This window comes from Equus przewalskii, chromosome 11, assembly GCF_037783145.1.
Source record: "Equus przewalskii isolate Varuska chromosome 11, EquPr2, whole genome shotgun sequence".
NCBI lineage: Eukaryota > Metazoa > Chordata > Mammalia > Perissodactyla > Equidae > Equus > Equus przewalskii.
In genome coordinates, this window is record NC_091841.1 from 24,002,561 (window position 1) to 24,019,107 (window position 16,547).

The following is a 16,547-nucleotide window of genomic DNA, read 5'->3' on the forward strand; positions in this document are numbered from 1 at the left end:
AATGCTGCTAAGACCGATGTCAAAGAATATACTGCATATGTTTTCTTCTAGGAGTTTTATGGTTTCAGGTCTTTAACCCATTTTGAGGTAATTTTTGTGTGTGGTGTAAACAATGGTCTACTTTCTTTCTTTTGCACGTGGATGTCCAGTTTTCCCAATACCATTTATTGAAGAGACTTTCCTTTCTCCATTGTATGTTCTTGGCTCCTTTGTCAAAGAGTAGCTGTCCATAGATGTATGGTTTTATTTCTGGGCTTTCAGTTCTGTTCCATTGATCTCTGTGCTTGTTTTGGTGCCAGTACCATGCTATTTTGACTACTATAGCTTTGTAGTATATTTTGAAGTCAGGAATTATGATGCCTCCAGCTTTGTTCTTTTTTCTCAGGATTGCTTTGGCTCTTCAGGGTGTTTTGTTGTTCCATATAAATTTTAGGATTCTTTGTTCTATTTCCATGAAGAATGTCATTGCCATTCTGATAGAGATTGCATTGAATCTGTAGAGTGCTTTAGGTAATTTGGACATTTTAACTATGTTTATTCTTCCAATCCATGATCGTGGAATATCTTTCCATTTCTTTCTGTCTTTTTCAGTTTCTTTCAGTAATATCTTATAGTTTTCAGTGAATAGGTCTTTCACCTCCTTGGTTAAATTTATTCCTAGATATTTATTCTTTTTGTAAATGGGAGTATATTCTTCAGTGCTCTTTCTGCTAGTTTGTTATTAGTGTATAGAAATGTGACTGATTTTTGTATGTTCATTTTGTACCCTGCCACTTTGCTGTAGTTGTTGATTATTTCTGATAGCTTTCTGGTGGATTCTGTAGGGTTTTCTATAAATAAAATCATGTCATCAGCAAACAGCAAGAGTTTTACTTCTTATTTTCCAATTTGGATACCTTTTATTTCTTTTTCTTGCCTAATTGCTCTGGCCAAAACCTCCAGTACTATGTTGAATAAGAGTGGCAAGAGTGGGCACCCTTGTCCCCTGTTCCTGTTCCCAGAGGAATGGCTTTCAGTTTTTTACTGTTAAGTATACTGTTGGCTCTGGGTTTGTCACATATGGCCTTTATTATGTTGAAGTGCTTTCCTTGTATACCCATTTTATTGAGAGTTTTTATCATAAATGGATGTTGGATCTCTTCAAATGCTTTTTCTGCATCTATTGAGATGATCATGTGATTTTTATTCCTCATTTTGTTGATGTGGTCTATCACATTGATTGATTTGCAGATGTTGAAACATCCCTGCATCCCTGGTATAAATCCCACCTGACCATACTGTATGATTCCTTTAATATATATTGCTGTGTTTGATTTGCCAATATTTTGTTAAGGATTTTTTCATCTGTGTTCATCAACAATATTGAACTGTAATTTTCCTTCTTTGTATTGTCCTTGTCTGGTTTTGGTATCAGGGTTGGCCTCACAGAATGAGTTAAGAAGCATTCCATCTTCTTCAGTTTTTTAGAGTAGTTTGAGAAGTATAATTATTAAATCTTCTTTGAGTGTTTGGTAGAATTCTCCAGAGAAGCCATCTGGTCCTGGACTTTTGTTTTTTGGGGAGGTTTTTGATTACTGTTTCAATCTCTTTACTTGTGATTGGCCTATTCAGATTCTCTATTTTTTCTTGATTCAGTTTTGGAAGGTTGTATGAGTCTAAGAATTTATCCATTTCTTACAGGTTATCCAATTTGTTGGCATATAGTTTTTCATAGTATTCCCTTATAATCCCTGTATTTCTGTGCTATGCATTCTAATTTCTCCTCTTTCATTTCTAATTTTATTTATTTGAGCCTTCTGTCTTTCTTTCTTAGTCTAGCTAAGGGGTTGTCATGTTTGTTTTTCTTCTCAAAGAACCAGCTCTTGGTTTCATTGATCCTTTCTATTGTTTCTTTAGTCTCTATTTCATGTATTTGTGCTCTAGTTTTTATCATTCACTTACATCTGCTGATTTTGGGCTTTGTTCTTCTTTTTCTAATTCTGTTAGGTGTAGTTTAAGATTACTTATTTGAAACTTTTCTTCTTTGTTGAGATAGACCTGTATTGCTATAAATTTCCCTCTTAGGACTGCTTTTGCTGCATCGCATAAGAGTTGGTGTGTTGTGTTTTCATTTTCATTTGTCTCTAGATATTTTTTGATTTCTCCTTTGATTTCTTCATTGATCCAGTGGTTGTTCAGTAGCATGTTGTTTAGTCTCCACATATTTGTGACTTTCCTAGCCGTTTTCTTGTAGTTGAGTTCTAGTTTCATAGCCCTGTGGTGGGAAAAGATGCTTGATATGATTTCAGTCTTATTAAATTTATTGAGACTTGCCTTTTTTTTGTCGGGCCTGAACCATATCTATGTGGTGGTGTCAAAAATTTCCCCTTTTGTTGTCACCTTTGTTCTCTTCTTCCATGGTGATTTCTTAAGCCTGTAGAAGGAAATCTTTTACTGGGTTAGCAGAGTTAATAGAAAGTAGCAGGCATTCTCGAGGCTGTACAACATATCCACCTTGATAATGTCTTTGCTTATCATTTAAGTAAGACCCAGCTGTAAACCAAATTAGATAATAGAATGCAGTCATGGTCAGTTTCTTCTGGTGGTGCTGGAAGCAAGGTAGCAGGGTTAAGATAGTGAATAATATTTACCTACACAATATAACCTAAGATGGTTTATCATTTACTTGACAATGCTTCCCATGCAATTTACCATACCAGACAAGCTTAATTAGTTAAGTATCTCCTTCTCTATAAAAAGAGAGCAAATTTCTTTGAGAAGTCCCAGGGGCCCTCTGAAAATTTTCAAAGGAAAAAAAAAAAGAAAGACTTTTGAAAAATTTAAAATTCTCTTAGGTTATGAATTGGGGGGAAAGCTGTCAAAAATATCAAAAGATTTTAAAACACTTGGTCAAACAAGATCAAGTGTTTGCTGATCTTGTGTCACCATGAAACAGTGGTCACTGTGAAAAAATGCTTATTCATTTAACCAAAGTGAGACTCACTCAAAAGTAAAGAAAACCTTTTATAATCTCTTTATCAAGAGCAAACTAAAAGTCCAGGAAAATTATCCTTTTAAGAAAGAGAAAAACAAATTCTAATTTTTGTACCAGCTTACTTTTGGTATTAAAACTCATTCACTTAATTAAATTTATTTCAATCCTGGCCAACTTGACCATGCACAAAACTCTTTCCTCAGCATTTTTTTACCCACAAATCTTCTGTAACTTTTTTACATTCAGAATTTATCCCATGCCTTCTTTCCTTCATAGTACTTTAGGACAAATTTATCTTTCTTAATAAAACAAAAATATTTACATTTTTAATACCTTCTTTACTGAAAGCAAGCATCTTACTTTCCCTGAATACAAGGATATTTTCCTTATTAAATTTTAGTAGCTTTAGTCACATATATTAATTAGAATTTTTAACCCTTAGAGACCTTAATTTTTAGTGAAAACTAAGAAGTAAGCAATTATAAACTGTCTTTTACATTAGCATTCTGTGGCTAGGCAAATTTGTAAATACTTTTTATAATTTCTAGAAACATGCTACTTCCTAGTACAATTTTTAAATAAAATAGAAACTTGTTTAATGTTAGACCGGAACATTTCTTTAATTTCTCTTTAATAAGAAGCCAAAAGTAGATAAACCTATACCTAATCATTAACATTTAATATTTTATCTTGCATGGGAATGTCCTAGATACTCAATAAATTTTATCATTGAACTCAATTAGCAAAACTCTAAGGTTTCAAATTACCAAAAGGTTTTGAAATTAAGTACAGGGGACGGCCCTGTGGCTGAGTGGTTAAGTTTGCGCACTCCACCTCAGCCACCCAGGGTTTCATGGTTTGGATCCTGGGCGCGGACGTGGCACCACTCATCAGGCCATGCAGAGGCGGCATCCCACATATCACAACTAGAAGGACCTACAACTAGAATATACAACTATGTACTGGGGGGCTTTGGGGAGAAGAATTAAAAAAAAAAAGGTTGGCAACAGATGTTAGCTCAGATGCCAATCTTTAAAAAAAAACAAAAAAGTACATACACCATAACATGTAACTACTATTAAAAAGTTCACCTAACGTTTTTATTTGTTTCACATCTATTTAGTTTACTTGTTCCCATGCTGATGACTCTGAAAACATGTTTATGTTAATCAAACCAACAAACTTACATAAGCTTTCACTTGCCAAAGATGGTTTTATATTATGTTAACTTGAAACACATTTGGGTTAGTTTCCATTACATTTATATAAGTGCTTACTTGAAGCCAATTAAATAGAGCTCTTTAAAAATTATACCGTCTGGAGGTGAAAATGTCACACACATATAACATACATATAGACAAACATACGCAGAGACTCCACAGCAGTTGTTTAAAATTACTGCCATGAGTCAGATGCAATAATATAAGGTCTCACTAGTTATGAAAGAATAATGAAATTCAAGTTTTGTTTTAAGCTTTTTGTACTAATGTTTGTGGAGAAGACACTCAAGATGCTAGATTTTGGGCGAGGGGGCTCTTATAGCTGTTTTTCTTGCCATTTTTCCTTTTTTTTTCCTTCAGTCTTAGGAATTGGTGATGGGCTGGGTGACAGTTCCTGGAGAGGTGGGGGCAATAAGACTTTTTGAGATAAAGGAAATAGGTGGGATCTGAACTGCCTCTAGAGCTCCTTTCCAATTTTGCCAGTGTTTTAGGTTGATCAGCTTCCAGTTTGGCTGGATTTCTGATTGTAAGTTACTAATTCTTTCAAATATCTTGTCAGCTTTCACCTGGGACAAACAGTAACAACATGGCAGTATTGAACAATTCCAGTAATCTTTTTTTTTATTGCTGTAACATTGGATTATAACATTATATAGCTTTCAGATGTACATCTTAATATATTTGGAATCTGTGTAGATTACATCATGTTCACCACCCAAAAACTAATTATAGTCCATCACCACACATGGGAGCCTAATCACCCCTTTTGCCCTCCCCCCCCTTCCCCTGTGTAACCACCAGTACAATCTCTGTTGCTATGTTTTTGTTTGTCGTTGTTTTTATCTCCAGTAATCTTTAGTGTAGCAGTTTCCCAGGAAGTCTCTGAGCCTCATTAACTCTGATAGTAGATCCTGGGGATGTCTGTAAAGCCATTACCTAATATATTTTCCTTTAGGTACCTTTTATAACTTAACTTTCTATTAACAAAACTTTCAATAAGGTTATTTTGGAATTTTGAAGTCTTTGCCTTTAAGTGCACTCCTTAAATAATCTTATCGAATCAGAACATTCTTTCTAGTGGCCAGTGTACTTCCCCTGAGGCTGGCAGCAGTTTGGTAGGACCCTTACCCTTGAATGGAATGCAACCTACATTTCTGTCTGACTATCTCTGACCGAAAAATGGGGTGCAACCACATTTTTATCTGACCATATTTTGGGACCCCAACCTGACATTTTTATGCTAAGCCCTCAGGACACAGAGCAAGCTTGGTAAGCTTTGGCTTTGTTTTCATTCTTTGTAAATATTTACAGCTTCCAGAACCTTTAGTTTGAGCAGTTGTGCTGGAAGTGGGCAAGCTCGTCTCTAAAAGTTTCTCTGTTACCTTGCTCTTAAAAAGGAGCCCCACAGTGGCCACTGTAATTTTTAATTATCCTGGGTTATCTCATCAGTTGTTTACAGGTATTCTCATTTCATTGAGCACTTGCGACTTTCAGCATGAAGCCAGCCAGAGTTCTGAGGGGAGGCTGCCCTTTCAGGAACTGGTCGTCTTTTAGAAGCTCAATTTCCCATTTTTCTTTTAGTTTTATTTTAATATAAAGTCTGAACATTTCTAGGAACAGTGTAGTGGGTTGTAAATGTGCTTCTTGTGAGTGTTACTCCCTAAAGAAAGGTCCTAAACTCTCTTATATGCTTCACTTTGTCCTGCCTGCAGTCTAAAACTACCATGGGAGCTCAGAACACGTGGGCGACCAAACCTCATAGTGCGTCCCTGGACAAGCTGTCAGTTAATTAAAGTGAAGGATCACTGTGGAATTCCCTATGAGACTGCTGCTCATCTCAAGGCTCAACCTCAGACACTCCCATCTGGTTCTCAGTCGCTTGAGAACACCTTATGGCTGGGAGGAGCTGGTGTCCCGTCTCTTCAGAGCTGAACAAGTTCAGACTCTCATTTCTCTATCAAGCAGTTTGTTCAGACTTTATAAACACAAATCCTTCCAATTTAAAGCCAAATTACAAAGGTCAGCCTGCCCCGTTCACTCCAAAGTTCCCCCTAGGCTCCTCTGGCCTAGGAAATTCTTCCTAGGTTTCTCTTTCCTAGCGATTTCCCCCTCAGGTTCCTCTTACCTCGGGTGTGTAGTGGTACCCCCTAAAGACACCTAGACCAGAACTTTGAAACTGCTACCATCAGTATAAACTCTGGACCACCAACTTAAAAGAAGGAGGTTCCTGTTTCAGGAGAACTCACTGGGGTTACCTGAAGAATGCAGTGATCTGGGGGGTGCTCAAAGGGCCCCTCTTGGTACAGAACGCTGGTTCAGTGTAGATTCCAGGTGGTCTCCAGTGGGTTTCTCTGAAATCCTGCTGTGACTGTGCCAAGAAATGTCCATACAAATAATCCATAGTCAATCTGTAAATCAAAATTGGAATGAGTTTATTATGAGCCAAGTTTGAGGACTATAGCCCAGGGCCTTCTTTCCCCAAGGAAGGAAGGGCACTGAAGAAGTGGGGTGTACAGAGTGGTTACATACCATCTTGAAAGAAAGACTATACATCACATGTGATAGGAATGCTTGTGGAATGTCAGGAGATGCTTAGCTGGTGCAGCAGGTTGGTGATTAATCCTTTATCTCCAGGAAGAGATGCTTATCCTTAGAGAAATGCCGACATGGGGGTAAGCTACATCCCTATCCTTAAGGGCATCATTCGTGTCTTTGGGACATAGTAAATGTTTAAAGCAGATGTACAACACATGCTCAACAGGCCACTTCAGGCCCTTTTGGAAAAACAAGGTCAGGCCGAATTAGTTTTAAATCAAATGGCTTCGTCATATACTCCAATATATACTATTGCTTTTCATTTATTTGTCAAAAATTTTTAATTAAGAAATCAGTTTCTTTAATAGGTATGAGACTATTCAGGTTATCTGTTTCTTCTTTGAACTTCAAAGAACTAACTTTTGGTTTGGGGAGGGTTTGTGGATTTTCTTGTTTTTTTCTTTTACTGTTTTTCTGTTTTGCTGTTTTCTGTTTTGAATTTCATTGATTTATCTTTATCTCCTTTCTTTAGCTTGCTTTGGGAATAATTTGCTTTTCATTTTCTTGGTAGATCATTAATTTGAGATTGTTCTTTTCTAATTCAAGGATTTAATGCTTTAAATTTTACTCTTAAGTATTGCTTTGGTTGCATCCAAGTTTTTACATGGTGTCTTCTAATTTCCCTTATGAGTTTCTCTTTAAAGCATGGGTTATTTACAAGTGTGATACCAGATTTCCAAATATCTGTGGATTTTCCAAATAGTGCTGATTTTTAATTTAATTCTGTTATGATCAAAAAACATATTTTGTGTGATTTACATTCTTTTAAACTTTGTAAGCTTTGTTTTTTGGCCCAGAATATGATGTATCTTGGTAAATATCATATTTGCACTTAGAAAGAATCTATATTCTGCTATTGTTGGATGGAAAGTTCTGTAAGTCTCAATAAGGTCAAGTTGGTTGATAATGTTCTTTGGATCTTCTCTATCTGGATTTTCTGTCTATTTCTATTGATTACCGAGAGAGGAGTGTCTTTAACTGTAATTATGGATTTGTCTATTTCTTCTTTGTGTTTGTTTAGTTTTTGCTTTATGTATTCTGAAACTTGTTTGGTGCATGGATTGTTGTCTTCTTGGTAAATTGATCCCTTTGTTAGTACTTAAGGAATGTTAAATAACAAGGACATTATTCTGAAGTATGCTTTGCCCAATATTAATATTGCTACTCCAGCTTTCATTTGATTCATTTTGGTATGGTAGAACTTTTCTGTTCTTTTTCTTTAACCTATTTGTGTCTTTACATTTCTTTTTTTGTTTGTTTTTTGAGGAAGATTAGCCCTGAGCTAACATCTGCCAATCCTCCTCTTTTTGCTGAGGAAGACTGGCCCTGAGCTAACATCCATGCCCATCTTCCTCTACTTTACATGTGAGACGCCTACCACAGCATGGCTTTTGCCAAGCAGTGCCATGTCCACATCTGGGATCTGAACCAGTGAACCCCAGGCTGCCAGGAAGTGGAACGTGTGAACTTAACCACTGTGCCACCTGGCCAGCCCCTGTGTCTTTACATTTCAAGTGGATTTCTTATAGGCAGCATATGATTGTGTCTTATCCTTTTATGCAACTTTACAATCTCTGCTTTTTATTGAGGTATTTAGACCATTTACATTTAATGTGATTACTGATATGGCTAGGTATAAATCTTTCATCTTGCTATTCATTTTCTATTTGTCCAATATATTCATTGTTCATTTTTTCTTCTTTTTATGTCTTTTTCTGCATTTTTTAGAATAATTGAAGGTCATTTATGATTTCATCTTACCTCCTTTGTTGGCCTACTAACTAAACATTTTTTTTAAGGAGTGTCTTAGGGTTTGTAGTACACATCCTTCACTTATCACCATCTATCTTCAAGTACTATAGCACTCCATGTGTAGTGCTTATGACACTGTAACTGCATACTTCTGTTTCCCCTTTCATAACCTTTATGCTCTTGTTGTCATGTATTTTACTTCTGTGTGTATTATCAATTGTCCAATACATCCTTATTATTTTTCCTTTAAACAGTTATATTTTAAAGATGTTATAAAAATAAAGGGAAAAAATATTTCTGCTTATCCACATATTAGCTATTTCTAGTACTCTTCATTCCTTTGTGTGGATCCTGATTGCTATCTGCTATCATTTTCCTTCTGCCTGAAAAACTTCCTTTAACATTTCTTGTATTGCACATCTGATATTGATCCATTCTTTCAGCTTTTATATGTCTGAAATGTCTTTGTTTTCGGTTTTGTATTTTGTTTTTTAATTTGAGGAAGATTGTCGCTAAGCTAGCATCTGTGCCAGCCTTCCTCTATTTTGTTTGAGGAACGCCTCCAGAGCACGGCTTGATGAGCAGTGTGTACATCTGCACCTGGGATCAAAACCTGCAAACCCTGGGCCACCAAAGCAGAATGTGTGAACTTACCGCTATGCCACCAGGCTAGCCCCTTTGTTCTCAGTTTTTGAAAGATACTTTTGCTGGGTATAGAATTCCAACTTCACAGCTTTTTTCTTTCAGGTCTTTAAAGATGTTGCTCCATGGCCTTCCTGGCTTACATCATTTCTGACAGAAATATGCTATCAATCTTATTGTTTTTCCTTTCTACCTGATAGTGTGACTGGATGTAGTTGTCTTCATATTTCTTTTGCTTGGAGTTATGAGCTTCTCAGATCTGTGACTTTATAGTTTTCATAAAATTTAAAAATTTTTATCCATTATTTCCTTAAATATTTTTTTTGTTCCTCTGCCTCACCTCTCCTTTTGGGAACTCCAATTATACAGACATTGGGCTTCCTGAAATTGTCCCTGAGTTCAGTGATGCTCTGCTCTTTTTTTTTTTCTTCTTCTTCTTCTTTTCTTTTCAGTTTTAATGTTTTTCATTTTGGGTAGTTTCTATTGCTGTATCTTAAAGTTTGTAAATCTTTTCTACTGCAGTGTCTGATCTGGTGTTAATACTATCCAGTGAATATTCATTTCAGACTTCTTTTCTTTCGTCTCTTGAAGTTCTGTTTGGGTCCTTTTATATTTTCCTCCACATTCTGGTATATATGGAATATAGTTGTAACAGCTGTTTTAGCATCTTTGTCTACTGCTTCTATCATTTGTGTCATTTCTGGGTCTGTTACTGTCAGTTGAGTGTTTTTCTCTTCATTATGGGTCACGTTTTCCTGTTTCTTTGTGTGCCTGGTAATTTCTTATTGGATAATTCACACACATTGTGAATTTTACCTTGTTAGGTGCTGGATATTTTTATAATCCTTTAAATATTCTTGAGCTTTGTTCTTATCCCATTTTTCAGATGAGGCAACAGGCACAAAGAGGCTAAGAATAGCTAGACTTATAGACATTATCTAGGCAGAGAAAGCTGGAGAAAGAGTGCTAGTGATAAAGAGAACAGAATGTGCAAGAGTGAAGAGGAATGACACAGTAATGAGAGCTTATGGCACTTTCAGAGAAACCTAGTATTTCAGTAAAGCATAGCCAAGGAGAGGAGATGTGGCTAGAAAAGTAAGTCAGAGGCCAGATCAGAAAGCGCTTCATACTTTTTATTGTGTGGGTCATGGGGTGCCAAGTCAGATTTGTGTTTTAAAAATTTTTCCTCTGGTAATGGGGTAGAGGATGAATTGAAGTAGGCAGCCTAGAGGAAACTAAACCCATTTCTAAATTCATAACTCTTCTTTTTCAACTTCTTTTTGGTTTTAGGTTGTGGATCTGTCTTGAACGTAAATGGGGAAGTTGAAATGGATGCCAGTATCATGAATGGAAAAGACCTGTCTGCAGGAGCCGTGTCTGCAGTCCGCTGTGTAGCAAATCCCATTAAACTTGCGCGGCTTGTTATGGAAAAGGTAAATGTGATAATAAAGCATCCTTCTCCTACAGAATTGTTACTTGTGTACTCTGGTGACTAAAAGGGGTCTGACTGTAGGAACTACTTATGATCACTGTTGTCCTAAAATTATATAAAAGAATGGAAGCCGTGTTATTTAAGTTTCTCAACTAAGCCAAGATTCTGACTCTGTTGACAACGTAGTTTGAATAGTAATCATTTAACCAGTGATTACTTTGTTTTCATGCTATCTTCCTGTATTTTCTTCAGCCTTCTCTCCACACGTATAACACACACGAACTCAACACACCCACTGTTCAATAGCATGTGTCAAATAAAAATGGATTAAGTTCGCTAAATTTAAGATTGTACGTAAGTCACATTCCTAGTAATATTCCACCATTTTTGAGTTTTTTTCAAAATACAAAAGCTCAGCGGACCAGGATCTTTCCAGCATCGAGAAAAGCAAGCCAGTGGAATCTGCATTTTTGACGCTTTGTACCCAGAGAGAAGTAATTATTTCTACACAGTTCAAACAGATTTTAACTTTTTCAAAAAACTAACTATTTTCCCTTTCTTTCTGGCTCTAGACACCTCACTGCTTTCTGACTGACCAAGGTGCAGCAAAATTTGCAGCAGCCATGGGGGTTCCAGAGGTTCCTGGAAAGCAGTTGGTAACAGAAAGAAACATAAAGCGCCTTGAAAAGGAGAAGCATGAGAAAGATGCTCAGAAATTAGACTGTCAAAAGTAAGCGTCATCTGCGGCTCCTGTGTTTGGGATTTATTCAAGTGTGAAAGTTTGACAGATATCTGGTTATATACATTTCTTAAGTAAATCTAATATCACTTGGTAGTTTCAGTTTTCATACAAAATAATTCACACTAAATAATGGAAAAACTGCTCTTTTCTTAAATTTAACCTCATTTATTACTCCTGTGACTAGCAACTTGAATTAGGCTAACAGAGTTTCTCTCCTACGTAAATTAATAAGAGAATGCCTTGTGTTAATGTGTTAACTATCTGGACGCTTCTTGATCAGTTTGTTGTCTTAAGTACAGGAGTCCCCCTTATCCACAGTTTCACTGTCAGTGGTGTCAGTTATCCCTAGTCAATTGCAGTCTGAAAATATTAAATGGAAAATTCCAGAAATAAACCATTCATAAGTTTTAAATTGCACGCCAGTCTGAGTAGTGTGAGGAATCTCTCGCCCTCCCACTCTGTCCTGCGGAGAGGTGAATCATCCCTTTGTTGATCGTATCCGCGCTGTGTATGCTCCCCGCTCATTAGTCACCTAGTAGCTGTCTCGGTTGTCAGAGCGACAATCATGATATCACAGTGCTTGTGTGCAAGTAACCCTTATTTTACTTAATAATGGCCCCAAAGCCAACTTTATTATTAGTTATTGTTGTGGATCTTTTACTGTAACTAATTTATACATTAGACTTTATCAAACATAGTATATATATGGTTTGGTACTGTCCAAAGTTTCAGGCATCCACTGGGGGTCTTGGAATGTATCCCCCTCAGATCCGGGGGACTACTGTAGACTAAACAGGTTCTCTGTGGTCTAGTGTACCCTGTGAACTTACTTAAGCACTCTTTCATAGTGCAGAGAAATCAGTAAACGCTGATAAGTTTGAGTTAATTATATGTTCTGAATTACAGTGTTCTTTGTTAGAGATTTCAGAATCCCAAATAAAAGCCCCCTTATTTAAAGAAAATTTGAATATGGCCTAGGAGTTTATAATGGAATATAATCTGTTGACTCTGTGCACTTTTTTAGATTTGTAATTTAACCAGAGATACACTTTAGTATCACCTGGGGAGCTTTTTTAAAATATACATGTCTGAGCCCTTCCCCAGGGAATTTAATAGGTATGAGGTAGAGAGACTAGGCCGCTGTATTAGGAAAAAGTTTCCCAGGTAATTCTGATGTGTCCCCGGGTTGAGAATCTGTTTTACCAGATTGGCCATGTGTTGATGGCTTTTGATAACCTTACCAAGTGTGCTGTTGTACCTGTGGGCTAGAGTCACAGGAACGGGGTTGCTTCATCAATGGTTCAGGTACATTTTCATAGATGTTGCCACATTGCTTTCCAAAAATTCTGCAACAACACATCTCCACCAGCCAGTGCTACTTTTACATTTAAGCAAGAGGGGCTCCTTCCCTGGGCCCTGCACTTTAGAAGGCCCTCGTATCACAAATACACAAAACAGTTGGTTTATTACAGATACATGCGGCATCTCTGTGACTCAGCAGTCGCACAGCATCACCCATAACCCTCATCATCTGCCCTTGTGACTAACATCATTCAGCCCCCAGCAAAACGCTTCTCTGCGTCTCTTGCTCTGTCTTGGAAGCAAAGCCACCTAAGTCTAAAGGTTTATGGATTGTGCCCCTGCTGACATCAGAAATGGACACTGCTTTGGAACGTGGGGAAGAATTGAACAGCACAAGGACTTAGGTAAGAGAAAAAGACAAATTAACTTGTCAAATAAATTCTTGCATAATGAAGTGTCGTTTCCCAGTCATGCCCAGTGCCCATTTTCTCTACATGTTTCAATTTATGGTTCTGGAGGTGTTTGTGGAATAGTACAGTATCTGGAAGACTTGCACGTGAGGGCAGATGCCTGTTACTCTTGAATTTGTGTATGTGTAGGTCTAGACTGGCACTGTCCAATAGAAATGCGAGAGCCACAGAGGCAATCTGCAGTTTTCCAGTCGCCACATTTAAAAAAAAATAAACAGGTGAGATTAATATTAAGTTTAACCCAGTATACCCGAAATATTGTCATTTCAACATGTAATCAATATAAATCAATGTAAATCCAGTATAAAATTTGATAAAATTTGATATTAAATATTCAAAATCTGATGTGTGATCTACACTTCCGGCGCATCTCGCTGCGGACTGCCCACGTTTCCAGTGCTCAGGAGACCCATGTAGTTAGTGGCTGCTGTATTGGACAGCACAGGTCTAGATAGAACCTGCGTGCAGCACCAACTCTTTGTATCAGCAGCTAAATGAACACTGAATATTAGAGTTGTGAATGGTTTTATTCTTACAAGAATATTTAGAAGATTTAGTTAAATTTTCAATAATGTTAAAAATTTCAGCTTTTAAATAATTTTGATTTAAAATGTTAATTCATTAATTATAATTCATATTTTGATTTTAATATTAATAATTTTGTATAATTTAGAAAAAACTAACTGTGAAATTATATCTGAAAATTGCTTTTTTTAATTTGCTCTCAATTTTGGTGAAAATATGTTCTAATTTTGTACACTTTCAATATAATTCCATTTTACTTTTTAATCCCTAGATTGTTGAAAATGAGTGTAAGTCAAGATTTTGATAGAAAAAGAATACTTAAGAGGAACTCACAAAAGAAGAAAAAGCTGAAAGGAAAAAAGAAGCAAAAAATCTTCAAAGAAATGGTCTGCTTTCATTTGTAAAAACAAAACAGTAAAAGAAAGCAGTCTATGGGGCCGGCCCCGTGGCTGAGTGGTTAAGTTTGAGCGCTCTGCCTTGGGGGCCCAGGGTTTTACTGGTTCGAATCCTGAGTGTGGACACGGCACTGCTCGTCAAGCCATGCTGAGGCGGCATCCCACATGCCACAACCAGAAGGACCAACAGCTAAAAATACACAACTCTGTACCGGGGGGCTTTGGGAAAAAAAGGAAAAATAAAGTAAATAAATAAATAAATAAATAAAAGTAAGCAGTCTTCTTCCAGGATGATTCACATAAAATTCACAGACAGGACATTACAAATTATTTGGTCAATGAAGATTTAATTGTTTATCAAAACAATGAAAATTGTTGAGGCTGTTATTCTCATCAAGTCCATAACTTGAACAGTTCAGATGAAATCGCTGCAGCTTCGTGTTCTTTAGTAAAGGAGACTTCGTTGAGAATGATGAAGAGTCACACACACAGTTAGCATTGGAGGGAAAAGACTGAATAAACAACAAATGATGCTGGAAAAAGCCAAGATAGAAAACATCAACGTAATGTTCTTGAAAGAATAATACAATGTGTCCAATATTTAGCCACGCCTAACGATGCTTTTCATAGCACCACCAACACAGTGTTTACAGAAAACAACAGAAAATTTCTAGGTTTTGTAAAAATTATTTCAAAATTTGATAAAATGCCAAACATGTAGTTAGGACCAAAAATATTGAAACTAATGATCATTATCTAGGGTAGAGAATTCAAACAGATTTATTTAATTAAAGTGAGAGATAAGATAATATATAATTTTTTAAAAAATATTCAGTTCAACTAGAATGTACCGTGGTCAGAAGACATGTTGAAAAACTAACATTTAAAAGACTATCAGGGGCCCGCTGGCGCAGCGGTTAATTTTGCACGTTCCGGGCTTCTCGGCGGCCTGGGGTTTGCCCGTTTCGATCCCGGGTGCGGACATGGCACCGCTTGGCAAAACCCATGCTGTGGTAGGCATCCCATGTATACAGTAGAGGAAGGTGGGCATGGATGTTAGCTCAGGGCCAGGCTTCCTCAGCAAAAAGAGGAGGATTGGCAGTAGTTAGCTCAGGACTAATATTCCTCAAAAAAAAAGAAAAGATTATCAAAGGTGAGCCTGTGATAATGGAGCTAATATGGTTGGTAAATAAAACGTAAACAAGTACAAAGTTTGGCCAAGAATCCAGAGATATTCTATGTGACATGTGCAGTTCACAGTTTGAATTTGTTTCTAGGAGACAGGCCCTCCGCTGTGCCGATAATAATGACGTTGTGGGACAGTAGAGCATCCATTAACGCGATTTTCTAGATAGGCCCAAAGATGGAACAGCTTGATGAAACTTTCAGACTCATGGAGGGAATACCAACGAAATGCTGTTAGGGTCGTTAAGTTGAATTTAGATAGAAGAGTCGAGCAGAACCACAAACGACCCTCAAGGAGCAAGTCCTGGACTGTGGCAGAAGGTGAAGGTGATGGTGCATTTGCGCTGTCTGCAGTTCTTTAGTGTGAGCTGTTCATTTCTATCGATAAGCTTAACAAAAGCTTTAAAAAAATCTTGTTTGACTATTTCACTTTTTAAAGGATTAAATTTTTTTTGTTTAGAGAAAAAAGCAAAAATGCATGTGAAATACACAAGAAAAATGACATTCCAATAAAATATAAGCAAATTAAAACAAGGAAACAGAAATATTTGCCTAAGCTGAAGGAGAAGATTCGTGTACAAATGATCCCCAAACCAGTTTCTGTAGAGGCTCTTTTTCTGTTCCTTATAAATCAAACCTTAGTACCATTTGAAGAAAGATTTGAACAGAATGCGACAGCATACTCCTGTTTTCAGTTTTTTTTATAATATACCATCATTGAAATTTGAAAGAACTTAAGATATTCTGCATGGATCTAAATACTGCTTGAGAGATGGTGAAAATGACTATACTAAGTGATTGTGATTTATATGATCAAATTAAAATACTTAGTAATATCTTCTGTGATAATTTACCATATGAACCCCATATATATATATATCATTTGAGTGTGGTAATGTAAAAATCAGGATTCATTTCCAAATCTAAGCACTGCTTTAAGAAATAATTCCAGTTGCTACTGCCTCAGCAGAGTGAAACTTCTCCAAATTAAAATCAATGAAAAACTTGCTACGAACTACATTGACTGAAGAAAGGATGTTATTTGGCTCTTTGTCAATAGGATGCATGTTATGTGGAAATGTTGATTATAAGAACATAATCAGTGCTCCATGAAATGAAGGCAAGGAAAGTTAATTTCATGGAATAAATAACAACTTAGGAATTATGGATATGTGTGTGTGGTTTTTTTCACTCATCCAGCCATCACCAGCTGATCAACAAAAGATCCAGATGTGCACAGTATTAAATTGTCATCACTGGTAGTTTGTCAGCTTTCAGTCATATGAAAACCATAGATTTACATACTTTTCAAC

At 36.6% G+C, this 16,547-nt stretch overlaps 1 protein-coding gene across 3 annotated transcripts in view; it reads left to right on the plus strand.

The window, feature by feature from the left end:
* The window catches only part of ASRGL1 (asparaginase and isoaspartyl peptidase 1), a 28,172-nt gene that overhangs the window by 5,692 nt on the left and 5,933 nt on the right, over positions 1–16,547 (plus strand). For all 3 annotated transcript variants that reach the window (XM_070565349.1, XM_070565350.1, XM_070565351.1), the window contains exons 3-4: positions 10,474–10,616; positions 11,188–11,345. In XM_070565349.1, coding sequence (XP_070421450.1) covers positions 10,474–10,616; positions 11,188–11,345 — 301 coding nt within the window. The remainder of the gene's footprint in view (positions 1–10,473; positions 10,617–11,187; positions 11,346–16,547) is intronic.